General features: G+C 49.8%; 1 protein-coding gene across 3 annotated transcripts in view; it reads left to right on the top strand.

Moving 5' to 3' along the window:
• Nucleotides 1–12,829, top strand: part of EZH1 (enhancer of zeste 1 polycomb repressive complex 2 subunit) — a 32,220-nt gene that overhangs the window by 17,112 nt on the left and 2,279 nt on the right. For 2 of the 3 annotated variants that reach the window (XM_060082566.1, XM_060082567.1), the window contains 12 exons: nucleotides 350–441; nucleotides 2,716–2,896; nucleotides 3,145–3,341; nucleotides 5,115–5,206; nucleotides 6,130–6,170; nucleotides 6,651–6,776; nucleotides 7,807–7,985; nucleotides 8,479–8,574; nucleotides 8,985–9,066; nucleotides 9,528–9,608; nucleotides 10,026–10,110; nucleotides 10,394–12,795. In XM_060082566.1, the coding sequence (XP_059938549.1) occupies nucleotides 350–441; nucleotides 2,716–2,896; nucleotides 3,145–3,341; nucleotides 5,115–5,206; nucleotides 6,130–6,170; nucleotides 6,651–6,776; nucleotides 7,807–7,985; nucleotides 8,479–8,574; nucleotides 8,985–9,066; nucleotides 9,528–9,608; nucleotides 10,026–10,110; nucleotides 10,394–10,454 (1,313 nt within the window). In that variant the 3' untranslated portion in view covers nucleotides 10,455–12,795. Of the gene's footprint in view, nucleotides 1–349; nucleotides 442–2,715; nucleotides 2,897–3,144; nucleotides 3,342–5,114; nucleotides 5,207–6,129; nucleotides 6,171–6,650; nucleotides 6,777–7,806; nucleotides 7,986–8,478; nucleotides 8,575–8,984; nucleotides 9,067–9,527; nucleotides 9,609–10,025; nucleotides 10,111–10,393; nucleotides 12,796–12,829 lie in introns of those variants that run through there. The other variant, XM_060082569.1, reaches the window with a different exon arrangement.

Raw genomic sequence — 12,829 nt, 5'->3', positions numbered from 1 at the left:
TCCTGTTTTCCATCCCCAGCCACCATTTCTTTCTCTTTATTTCAGTTTATCCGATAGAGTTCCCGGCTTCTGATCTGATGATGGTTTTACAAAGGGCCAATTCTATTTTCTCTTGTTCAGTTATAGTGCAGTGTGCTTTGCATGGTCAGGACAGAATACCCAGCAACGCAGTTGTCCCCGAGTACCCCCTAGCTTTGGAAGAAGTGTGTTGATGTCAGAAATGATTCGGTTTTGTGCACCTTGATGATAGCTGTTTTATATCTAAATTCTCCTGCAGTAGCTCCCTAATTCAATTTTGTTCTGTCAAGTGGATGAACCATTGGCAACAGGACAGTTTTGTGTTTTCCAGCTTTTCATGCCACCCCTAATGTATATAAACGCAAGAACAAAGAAATCAAGATTGAGCCAGAACCGTGTGGCACAGACTGCTTCCTCTTGCTGGTACGTTTTTAAGCTGTTCTGCCATTGTTAAACTTCGTTGAAAACTGAGCAGGAAATGGTCCTTGGGCTTTCTACCCCAGGAAACACAAACCAAGTGAGCTGGTACATAGCACCCTGGGGGTCACACAGTACAGGTGAAACATGGCTTCTGCTCTTAAGGAGCTCCCAGTTACTGCAGCAGTAGGACTGTGAAGTTAGTCTCATGGAGTGAGGTTGGAAGAACATTAAGGCTTTCTTGCTCTAAATATCAGCTACTCAGATTTCAGAGTCTGAAACTGTGTTGTTTGAATTGGAGCTGTATGTGTGTGTGAGACACCATTTTCTTTGCTGTCTTCCTTTAAATGCATATAAATGTAGGAGGAATAACACGTGAAGGTGCTGATGTCTTATGTGAGTTAATCAACCAGATGGACCCTTCCCCGATGGACAGACCTCATGCAGCGGCATAAAGTCTCCTGCATTCATGTGGGGAGGCGGTACACTGAGAGCTCGAAGGGAATAGGTTCAGTTGGACTTGCCAAAGACACAGTTCTGCTTTCTACACAACAGGGTGAGCTTAGGTAAAGAATAAAATACCTTGATAAAATTTCTGCTACCAATTAAAATGAGGTTATACAGCCAAGTGCCTCTGGGACCATCTTTAGTGGGATAATAGAAGGAAGGATGGTAGAGAGTGCCACTGGATAAAAATCAGGAAAATGTGCCACATGGTAAAGCAAAAGAATAAATAGACTTTATCTGATTTATTTTTTCCGTAATATGTATTAACGCTTTCCTATGTGTCAAGCAGTAGGCTGGCCCTTAACATATATTATCTTATTTTCATGCTTATAACAACATCTTGAGGTGGAGAAACTATAGGTTATAAAAGTTACATATTTTGCCTAAAGATTGTTACTATGTCAGTGGTGTGGCAGTGAGGAAATTCAAGCTCTGGTCTAACTCCACAGTCCATGCTTTTTTTTTTTTTAACACCATGTTATGTCAACATACCAGCATTTATATAACTCAGAAGGACATTGCCCTCTCCACAGTAGCTTTCCTGGAATCCTGTGTATGTAACATTGTAGCATAGGCCCATAATGTCAGATTCAATTAAATTCAAAACTTCTCTCTTGGAATTTCTTTTAGGGCCTTCTGAATATCCTTAGTAATGGTAAACATTTATCCCTTACTTGTAGATTTAGTTTTCAGCAACAGCTAGAAATCTTTGGAAACCAAGCCTGGTGAGAAGATAGATGATCAAGCTGAATGATGTTATTTGGTCTTTTTTAAAAAAAAAAAAAACAAAATAAACGTAGCTATAAAGTAACAAAACAGTATTCTTCCAAGTATAAAATACTGACTTGGAGGGAAGTTCCAAAATTAAGTAGTAATATTATACAAATTCAGGGATTATACATTTTCTTATTGAAACAGAGACAGTGTGGTAAAATGCAAAGAACAGTGAGGCCTGGAGACCAAGAGCCCTGATTCTTGTACCTACTCTGGAATATTAACTACATGCTCTCAGCAGCTCCCTTCCCCTCTCTGAACCTCATTTTCTTGCTTTTTTTTTTTTTTTTTTTTTTGGCTGCTTTGGGTCTGTGTTGCTGCGCGCGGGCTTTTCTCTAGTTGCGGCGAGTGGGGGCTACTCTTCTTTGCTGCAGTGCCCGGGCTTCTCGTTGCGGTGGCTTCCCTTGTTGCAGAGCACGGGCTCTAGGCACGGGCTTCAGTAGTTGCAGCATGGGGGCTCAGTAGTTGCGGCATGTGGGCCCTAAAGAGCATGGGCTTCAGTATTTGCGGTGCGTGGGCTCAGTAATTGTGGCGCATGGGCTTAGTTGCTCTGCGGCATGTGAGATCTTCCCGGACCAGGGATCGAACCCGTATCCCCTGCATTGGCAGGCGGATTCTCAACCACTGCGCCACCAGGGAAGTCCCTGAACCTCATTTTCTCATCTACAGGAGAATGTGTTCTCAAATTCCAGACAGCCAGCACGCAAATGAACGTAAGATACAACTCACCGGACAGTTGAAGATGCATAGATGCATCGATTATATCTTTATAAAGATTATTTTATAGGGCAGCTCTTTGGTGAAGAGGTATAAATTTGTAAGCTTTAGAATGTTAAGAAACTATCATGTGGTCATACTTACATGGTACAGAGAAAACAAAGAAAAGGAAAAAGCATTGTTGTAAGTAAGCCGAGATATTGAAGATGGTTTGTGATGACGGGACCAACGTGGTGGCTCTGGGCCTGGTCCTGTTTCCTAACTGTGACACGGCCCTTGCAGGAAGGAGCAAAGGAGTATGCCATGCTCCACAACCCTCGCTCCAAGTGCTCCGGGCGTCGCCGGCGAAGGCACCACGTGGTCAGTGCTTCCTGTTCCAACACTTCAGCCTCTGCCGTGGCTGAGACCAAAGAAGGGGACAGTGACAGGGACACTGGCAATGACTGGGCCTCCAGTTCTTCAGGTACAGTGAACTGAAAATGATCTCTTCTTTCCACACAAGGTAAACCCAGGATCCTTGCCTGACACCTAACATCGCTACCTTTTGAAACTGTTCATTCTTTCCACGTGTTCACCTGTAAGCTGTAAGGACAGGGAACATTTTCGTTCCTAACGATTCTGCCTTTAGAATGAAGTACTGAGTGTGTGGCACACCACTGATGACAGCTGCACTCCACCTTCTTCTGTTTCTCTTATTTCTTCCTTTCTTAGAGGCTAACTCTCGCTGTCAGACCCCCACGAAACAGAAGGCTAGTCCGGCCCCACCTCAGCTCTGTGTAGTGGAAGCACCCTCGGAGCCTGTGGAGTGGACTGGGGCTGAAGAATCTCTTTTTCGAGTCTTTCACGGCACCTACTTCAACAACTTCTGTTCAATAGCCAGGCTTCTGGGGACTAAGACGTGCAAGCAGGTACTGTCTGAAAGGAACAAGAACAAGCTGCCACTCTGGTGGCCCTTTTGCCTTTTTTCTTTTTTTTTTTTTTGGCTGCCTTCGGTCTTCATTGCTGCGTGCGGGCTTCCTCTAGTTGTGGTGCGCGGGCTTCTCATTGCGGTGGCTTCTCTTGTTGCGGAGCGTGGGCTCTAGGCGTGTGGGCTTCAGTAGTTGTGGCGTGTGGGCTCAGTAGTTTGTGGCTCATGGGCTCTAGAGTGCAGGCTCAGTAGTTGTGGCGCACGGTCTTAGTTGCTCTGCGGCATGTGGGATCTTCCTGGACCAGGAATCGAACCTGTGTCCCCTGCATTGGCAAGTGGATTCTTAACCACTGCGACACCAGGGAAGTCCCCTTTCTGCCATTTTGTAAGACTGCCTGTCTGGATAAAAGCTGTCTGAGGCTCAGTCCTTCATGAGCCTGTGCTTCTGGGCCATGAGGTGGGTTCCCCAAACATGGGGCCTCCTGCGAATGCCAGGCCTAGCAAGGTTTGGGGATCTGCTCTCCTTGCTGAATTCTTATTTCTGTCTCTAGCCACTCTCTACTTCTTCTGGATGTTTCTACCCTCTTCAGCTTTTTTTTTTTTTTTTTTTTTTTGGTTCCTGCCTTTCTTTCTAAATGTGGACCCATTTCCTAGAAGGGACTCCTGGGTCTTTCTGGGGATCTTCTTATCTTGCATTTCCACTGCTGCTCCTGCTTCTGTAGCTGCAGCTGCCACTGCCCCCTCCACCCCGCCATCAGTCTTCTCAGTTGTTTTATTCTTCAAATGTTGAATCATCAGATTTTCTAATTATGACCCCTAATAGCTGGGCCTGGAACTTGTCTGTCTCACTCACATCATCACTAGAATCACAATTTGATAGCAGCTACTGATACTCTGGAGGCAGGAAAAGCCTGCGGTGAGAAGACAGACTGAAGCACAGGGACAGGGAGTCAGGTGTTAGGGCCAAACTGTCCAAAAGGAGAGGAACACCAGAGCTTGAGCCCTGCTCCCTTAGCTCCCTACCTTCTGAAAGTGTCTCTGTGACGTGTTCTTCATGCTCCCTCTACTTAGAACAAATAGAACCATGAGCTCAAGTGTCGTTTGCTTTCATTTTGGAGCTCACATCTAGTTCCCCAAGGCACAGGTTTTCTTGATCTAAAAATCTGCAGAAATGTGTGCAAAACAATTTTTGTATGTATTTTCCCGAGAGGAAGATTCATAGTTTTCATGGAATCTCAAGAGGGCCTATAACCAAAAAGGAGAAGAAAAAGCTGAAAACGAATGCTCTAAGGGATGCAGCACATTGAAAGGGAACCAGCCTTCCTGAAATGCTGTCCTACTGAAATAGTCAAGGCTCTGACATCTTTCCGCCCACAGAGGGAGCTAGTGCTTAGCCGGGTGGTACCTCTGGTCACATCAGACTCAGTCACACAAGGTACACAGTGCTGCCTTTCCTAAGAAGAGGCAGATACTGTTGGTAAGAATCGGCCCACTCAGGGCTCGGTAGGCAGAGCAGTAGATGAAAGCTACTGACCAGGAAAGCTGTACCTGTACTCAGTATTTCTCCTTCTCGAATCAGGATAAACACTTAAGAATTAACTTAAGAGCCAGTAACCCAATGTCCCAGGGCCACTCTATCTCTCCCTACTGAAGATGCTCAGTCGTCTGCCTGTGAGCTCTCCAGAACTCTCCCGAGCCCAGCACCTGGCTGGGTCACTTATCTGACCACTCAGCTCAAGGAGAAGTGACAGGTCCTGTTGGATTTCTCTTCCAGGTCTTCCAGTTCGCAGTCAAAGAATCACTTATCCTGAAGCTGCCAACAGATGAGCTCATGAACCCCTCACAGAAGAAGAAGAGAAAGCACAGGCAAGGGTTGGACTGAGGGCTTCCTGTGGCCGGGCTGTCCCTGTGCTCTGACCTCCCCTGGGACTTCCCTCCTGCCTCCCTCTTCAGCCACTGCCCCTCAGTTCAGCATCACCCAGCAGGGGGCCAGCCTTCTCAGTGCTCCCTGTGGGTCTGTGCCTTGGACCAGCCCTTCCCTTGTCCCTCGATGCTGTGGACCATGAAATAACTGGTTTTCCGTCTAAGCTCCCGGCCAGCAGGACGTGAGCTAGCCTCGTGGCTCCACCCTGAGGCCATTTCTTCTCACTGGGCTGTTAGTTAACACTGTGCCCACTTCTCAGCTCTGACCAGGGATTTTTTGTCTTTGGTTTTTTTGTTTTTGGCATTTGTGTTGTTTTTCTAAGTTGCATAACAACACTGTCTTCTAGCTAGTCTTTGCTTAGGGTTGGAAGTCTTTTTCGTCTTTTGGTTTTTTTTGTGTGTGTGTCCGACACTCTGCCTGGCTTTATTCCCCAAGGAACTGACACCAGTTCTAGATGTAGAAGGAAATCCCTGTGGCTTCTCCCTTTCAACCTCCTCGTCCTGAAATGCTCCCACATCTCCACCTCCCCAAAGAGAGGGAGGGCAGGGGAGAGGAGACAGGGAGAAACAATAGCATTTTAATAGACATAGAGGGTTGGGTTTGGTTTTGCATCTGGTTTTTGTTCTTTTACGTATGTTTGTTTATTGAGAGGGGTGTTGTTCGTGTCTAAATCTTGAGGCATAGGCCAGCTGCATGTAGGATGGACTCCAGCTTCCAGGGACCAACGTCCAGGCCTCCTGTGAAGGGATTTGGGGAGGATCCCCAGTCATCAGACTGCAGTCCCTCAGAGCAGGTCGTGTTATCACTTACCCGAATCTGCAGAGTTCCCCAGGGCCATGACCCTGAGCCGTACCATCTCTTGCAGGCTGTGGGCTGCGCACTGCAGGAAAATCCAGCTGAAGAAAGGTAAGTTCCACCAGGGCGATCTGCTCAGGTCGCAGCCTGTGGCCGCCCCTCCCGCTGCCCCACCCATGGCTGCACTTGTTGACCCGGCACGGCCTCCGCGCACATTGCAGGTCCCCCTGCAGCAGCTGAGAACAGCTCAGCTCCTCACTGCAGCCGAGAAGACCTCTTAGGAGGTAGAGTCACAGGCCTGTGGTCTCCGACTTTCATCATGGGCCATTTGCCGGGTTCCAGGCTTCGTTTAGTGTTTAAAATAGCTGCCCTGTGATTGGACCATTTCCACACTCTCCCCACAAAGCAAATCACCCCATTGTAGCTTATGAACCATCACCTGTGATTGCTTCTCACTTCAGGGGCTAAATGTGTGTCCCAGGTTATGGTCAGAACAAGCCTCCTTTGAATGGGGGCAGCTGGACCCTTGGGAGGGAGGGCAGCTCGGGAGTACGGGCACAGCCGTGTCCTGCCTGTTCTCTTCTCTCCTAGATAACTCCTCCACCCAAGTGTACAACTACCAGCCCTGTGACCACCCGGACCGCCCCTGTGACAGTACCTGCCCCTGCATCATGACTCAGAATTTCTGTGAGAAGTTCTGCCAGTGCAACCCTGACTGTAAGAGTTCTCCGTTCGCTGCAGTAGTCGGCCTCAGCATCCTAGGTTTCCCTCCGCTCCGGCCCCCACCCCCCAGGCCCTTTGCTGCTTACGGGCCTTCTCATATTCTCCTTGCTGTGTTTGAAGCGTTCTCCAGGGAAAACAAGATACTTAAGATCTAGAAAAACCATGTTTTGAAAACCCTGATGTGTATGATTTTAAAAGCAACAATTACACAGAAATCAGCTGCTTTTCCAACTTCACCTTTCAGGGCAGCATTAAGAAACATGGGAATCTTTTTCCTTAAAGTGCAGAAACACAGCCTCCCTTTCCAGGATATTGTTGGACAACGTATACAGGTTACAATGCTGCGTGTGTCTGTTTTAGTCTCGTATCTGGAGTTGTAGCATCAGGTCCGTCTGGATGTCAGCAGAGCGTGGAACAGAGGCTCCGCGTGCTTCTCTCTCACGTCTTAGCCCCGCCTGCCCTCCTCCACTCAAGGCTGAGCAGTGTGATCGCAGCCCCCAGAGCCTGCAGACCTTTTGCTGCCCGGGCAGTTGCGCTGGAAGCACCTCCTAACCCAGAGCAGATACCAGTCTTAACCACAGTGGAGGGGTGGGGTGTTCATGCTGGGAGGGCAGTGGGTGGACGAGGAGGATATAGAACGGATGCATCCTGAAAATGATTCTGGTTTTGACAGTGAGGATTTCCCAGGGAAAAGCACTGATTTCTGCTTCTCTGGGGCACACTCCACCTCCCTCCCAAATTCTACTAACAAAGCAGGGGAGAGCATTGTTAGGGAATCTCTAGGAAACACATCTCCAGAGTCAAAGCTGCTTTTCTGACTTTCAGGCATGAATCAGCCTTCATGTAGGCACTCCATTTTCTCTGAAACACACTTGACGATGTGATTATTGGGAAGGCAGCTTCTCTCCTCTGCTGCCATGTACCCTCGAACCCATAACATACACTTCCCTGCTGTCCCTTGAGTCAAACCCGAGCCCTAGCACTAGCCTGCTTCTCTCTCGACCCTTCCCTGCGTCCTGCACAGGTCAGAATCGCTTTCCCGGCTGTCGCTGTAAGACCCAGTGCAACACCAAGCAGTGCCCCTGCTACCTGGCGGTGCGAGAGTGTGACCCCGACCTGTGTCTCACCTGTGGGGCCTCGGAGCACTGGGACTGCAAGGTGGTCTCCTGTAAGAACTGCAGCATCCAGCGTGGCCTCAAGAAGGTGAGGGCTTTTCCCAGGACTCGGGGCCGGATGGGAGCGGGAAGGACCGACGATGTGAGTGGCCCCTTTCTGCTGGTTCCTTAGGCAGTTTGTGCACCAGTGTTAGCAAATCCTAATGGACACACGCTTTCTGAGTTAATCAAACGTTTGGTCCCCTTGAGGGATTAGAAAAATGATCCCCTGACCTGGCCAGGCTGAGAGGAGCAGAGAGGAGGGCCGTGTCATTGACATTGTCTGTTTTTACTGGACACCCACCGTGGGTTCCACGGGCTCAGGCCCAGGAGGTCCCCAGGGCTAGAGGAAGGGGTGTCACATCTCCTTTCACCACCTCCCCCCAGAACACAATGGCTTAGAGCCTTTTCTGTTTTCAGATCCTCTTACAGTTACTAGCTCTTTCCACCCCGCTCCCCGCAGCACACATGCACGTCCAGCACACATCCCCCACTGGCTCGCACACGCCCTGTAGTCTGAGGTTTGACTCCCTCTTCCCCAGCACCTGCTGCTGGCCCCCTCAGATGTGGCCGGATGGGGTACCTTCATTAAGGAGTCTGTGCAGAAGAACGAATTCATTTCTGAATACTGTGGTGAGGTGAGTACTATCGGTTTGGCCCACATTCTTATCTGGGGAGATACTGATGAGAAACCCTGATTTTCTGTGGGCCAGACTTCTGTGAATTAATCTCTAAATAACTCAGCTGAGTTCTCACGTGGCCTCTCAGGGGATGCCACAGAACGGTTTGCAGTCCTGAAACAAACCACTCTTTCTTGGACTTTTTGGCAAGTCAGGCTACACAAGGGGTGCGGGCAGGAGACGCTGGTCAGCCTTAGTGCTGGTCAGCCTGGGTGGACGGGGATTGGGACGAAAGAAGCCGAGCTGTCCGTCCGACGATTCTCATCGTGGTCCTCAATAAGCCCCCTCCCAGCCCTTTCTAGAGGCGGGGTGCGGTGCCCTGAGCAGACAGCCACATCCCCCTGTTTGTTCCTTGTCTGTCTCTGCAGCTCATCTCTCAGGATGAGGCTGATCGACGAGGGAAGGTCTATGACAAGTACATGTCCAGCTTCCTCTTCAACCTCAACAACGGTAGGGAAGCTCTCTCTCGTCCCCAGGTGGTCTCGGGCAGGTCTTCCTACCACATTCCCCTGGTCGTAGTACAGGTTCAGGTCAGCTCTGAGTCTTCCAGCAGATGCTCAGAGCACAGTGGTGAAACTGAACTCAGAGACTCCATGAGCCACAGTTCACTTGCTTTGGGAGAACCTCCGTTTCCGGGTTGTGTTTGTATTCAGAGCACCGAGCACTTACACCTCAGAAATCTCCCTCCCCGGTAGATGGGAGGGGACGTATGTGCTTCCAGCAAGAAGAGGGGCACCCACGGGGAGTGCTTCCACACGAGGCTGCTTTCTAGCTCCTGTGGGTGTGCTGGCTTCAGAGGCCCCCCTGCATTGTGTTGTTTCTGTTACGGTTGAGTTGATTTCAGATTCAGGCTCAGGAAGCTGTAGAGTTGCCTGGTGAGCTCACCGTCTTCCTTGGTGTACTTTATACAGATTTTGTAGTGGATGCTACCCGGAAAGGAAACAAAATTCGATTTGCAAACCATTCCGTGAACCCCAACTGTTACGCCAAAGGTGAGTTCCCAGTAACCTGGGAGGTGGGGTGGGAGATGGATGCTTCATTTACTATGATTTCTATCCGTTATTTAGTTTTTTTCATAGCTGAGTTATTTCTTTGTCCAAAGATAATCATGATTCATGTCTGGTATCATTTTGAGCCTCTCTCTCTCAGTTTTTCAATCTGCTTTTTTCACTGAATACATTATAAACATTTTCCCCAAAACATGAGTCTTTTAAAGATAATTCTTTCCCCCTGTCACTAGCCAGAATAACAGATCTAAAAGCATAGAGACAACTACCTTCATTGAGTACTTTCTAATTCCATTTCATTTATGTTTTCACTGGGAATTCGGAGAAAATCAGCCCAGACTCACTACTGACTGTTGACTTGGAGTTAAGTAGAAATCTAGCCTTGGGTTTATCCTGTTTCAGTGGTCATGGTGAATGGGGATCATCGGATTGGGATCTTCGCCAAGAGGGCGATTCAAGCTGGCGAAGAGCTCTTCTTTGATTACAGGTGAGGCAGCCGGGATTAGTCCTAGGGAAGTGACCCTAGAGGTATAAGGGGTGGCTGTTGAAATTGATTTGGGGGCTTAAGGTGAGTGATACGGATGAAGGAGAAGACCTCATGGTGGGCAAGGCCTTTTCTTTGTTCTGATCTCTGATGCCTTGCCTCAGAAGTGGGAGCCTTGTAAACTGCTGGTAGGGAGTGGGAGGGGAAGTGAAATGGGAGGGGACTCCATATTTTCAACCACAAAAGCCTTGGTAGTAACCTGGTTCCTCCTCCTGCTTTGGGACAGGTACAGCCAAGCTGATGCCCTCAAGTACGTGGGGATCGAGAGGGAGACCGATGTCCTTTAGGCCTCCCGGGCCCCTCGCCAGCACTTATGGTCGCGGCACTGTCCTGCTTTCATGCACACACCACTGCTGCCCCGGTTTCCTGCACTCTGTGTCTCCCACACCGAGAAACCCCTACCCGCTCCCTCTGTAGTGAGGCCTCAGCTGTGTCCAGCGGGGACAAAACTGTCTCAGTGAGAGGGGAGACAGAGGCAGCTAGGGCTTGAGCTCCCAGGAGAGAGTTGCACAAGTGGGAGACGGATCTCAGGCCTCGGAGGAAGAGAGCACAGGCTGGGGGTGGGTGACTTACCCTTGAGTTCTTATCACCTACCCAGGCTGTGGGCCTCAGGAGTTAACTTGGATGGTTCCTAACAAGCATTAGCCTAACTTTCCAAATCAAGGGTCCTTCTGTAGTGGGGTTGCCAGCATATCTCTCTGTGGTCCTAAGACCTGGAGAGGACAGGCTAAGTGAAGTTTGGTACCTGGAGCTTATGAGTGGTCAGGGTTAAAGGCGAGCCTGGCGGGCAGCACAGACCGAACTCAGAGGGGAGATGGGTCACCTTACTACCTCTTTCCTCCTGACAGGCTTCAAACTGAAAGAGTGTGGGTTCTAAGTAAAGATATTCAATGCTGGGAGAAGGAAAGCTGAGTGCCATCCTTCCACAGGCAGAGAGTGAGAACCAGCCTGACGACAGTAATTAAACTGCTAAGCTTGGGGCCCAGCAGGCTTTGAGAAACCTTCTCTGTATACTCTGGAGATGGATAGACACGTTTTCAGATTCCCGGGAGCAGGTACCAGTGCCCTGTCAGCCCCTTCCAAAGTTCTGGCTTAGCGACTGCAGGCAGGCATTATGCCACCACTGAAGAACTGGAGGGGGTCGTGCAGCCTGGGTGTGATGCTCTGGTTCCCTGCAGATGTAGTTGTTTTCAGGCCTTTCATTCCCCTTAGAGGCTGGGCCCACAGGCCCACTGTTGCTCCTCTCTTCCGGGTACAGGGGTACAGGCCTGGACTAGAGAGGGGGGAGGTTATTGGTTGATTACTTTCCTGTCTGTAGCCCCTGCTGTTGGAAAGGATGAGTTGACAGTATGTGTTTGGAGGTGGGCAAGGAGCTCCCAAATTGCACGTGTTTGGGATGGCATCATGCATGCGGTGCAGACTGGCAGAGGGTATCTGAAGTGTCGAGAAGCAGGCCGGCCACCTGTGCCAGTTCATGGTGCCATTCTTTCTGGGATTCATGCAAAGCACTTTATTTCCTTTAGAAGGTCTGTAGATTGAGGTGGAGTTTGAGCTAAGGTCTCTGGGGTCCCTGCCCAAATCTCGTTCCTGAGGGAGAAGGGGGAAGGAGACAGTGGAAGACTCTCCTTTAGTTCTGTCTCACGTCGTGGTGGAGGCAGGAGGAGCTGCCTTGAAACAGAAGAACTGAGTGAGAATGGCGCCAGCTCTGAGAGCCGCCCCTGTGTCTACAGCTGGTGCTGAGCTGCAGGGAACAAAGAGCATTGTGCTGGGGAAAAAGACACGGGCAGGTACAGACTGGCCTAGGGAGTGTTAGGTACGGGAGCAGGCTTCTCCCTTCTCTCTGGGGAATTAGAGCCTCTCTTCCCCAGTCTGTGCTGACCACCCCCTTCCTCTAACCCCACTGGCTGTCCCATGAAGCAAGGAATAGGGTTCCCTGTGGCCAAACTGTCACCTAGGGATTTTTGTGGGACGTGCATGCGCGCATGCGCATGCGCACACACACACACCCACACACACACACACACACACTCACATCCTCTCACTCACCACACTTATGGGCACACATGCACCCAGCACTGAGCACACGCCTAGCTAGTTCCTGACAGAAGCCTCTTCCCACCAGACTGGGCCAGCCCCCACTATGATTCTGAAATCTACATCTGCTGTGGTTTGTATGCATTGTGTATAGGGGACACCCTCTAGCTGGACTGTGGGCTCCAAATTACTCATAAATTATAGGGAAAAACCAGAGACAGATGAAGGAGGAAGAGTTCGGGCTGTCTGAAATGCCGGGGGCTGGCTATAAGGAGCAGATGGGGGAAAAATTACATCCAGCCTTTGAGAGGCTAGGCTGACCCCACCCTCCCCTCGGTGTACAGAATCCCTGTGGTTGATCCCCTCCTTCCCCAGTGTCAGACCACTACTACTGCTGTTCCTTCAGCATTCCCATCCTTATCCCCTGCTGTCCCCCACCTTTGAATGACGGGTCTTAACCCCTCCCCCTCAGACATGTAATGATGGATGGAGCAAGGTGGTGGGGACCGGCGGGGGAGGCTGGTGTATGTGCGGCTCTATTGCCAGTGAATTTCACGCACTTTAAAGTCCTGTGGCTTGTGACCTCTTATCTGAATAAAGTGGTAGAATCCATTTTGGCAAGTTGTGT

The sequence above is a fragment of the Mesoplodon densirostris genome, chromosome 18 (assembly GCF_025265405.1).
Source record: "Mesoplodon densirostris isolate mMesDen1 chromosome 18, mMesDen1 primary haplotype, whole genome shotgun sequence".
NCBI lineage: Eukaryota > Metazoa > Chordata > Mammalia > Artiodactyla > Ziphiidae > Mesoplodon > Mesoplodon densirostris.
Note: the sequence above shows the minus strand (reverse complement) of the source record. Positions and strands in the feature narration are given on the sequence as shown.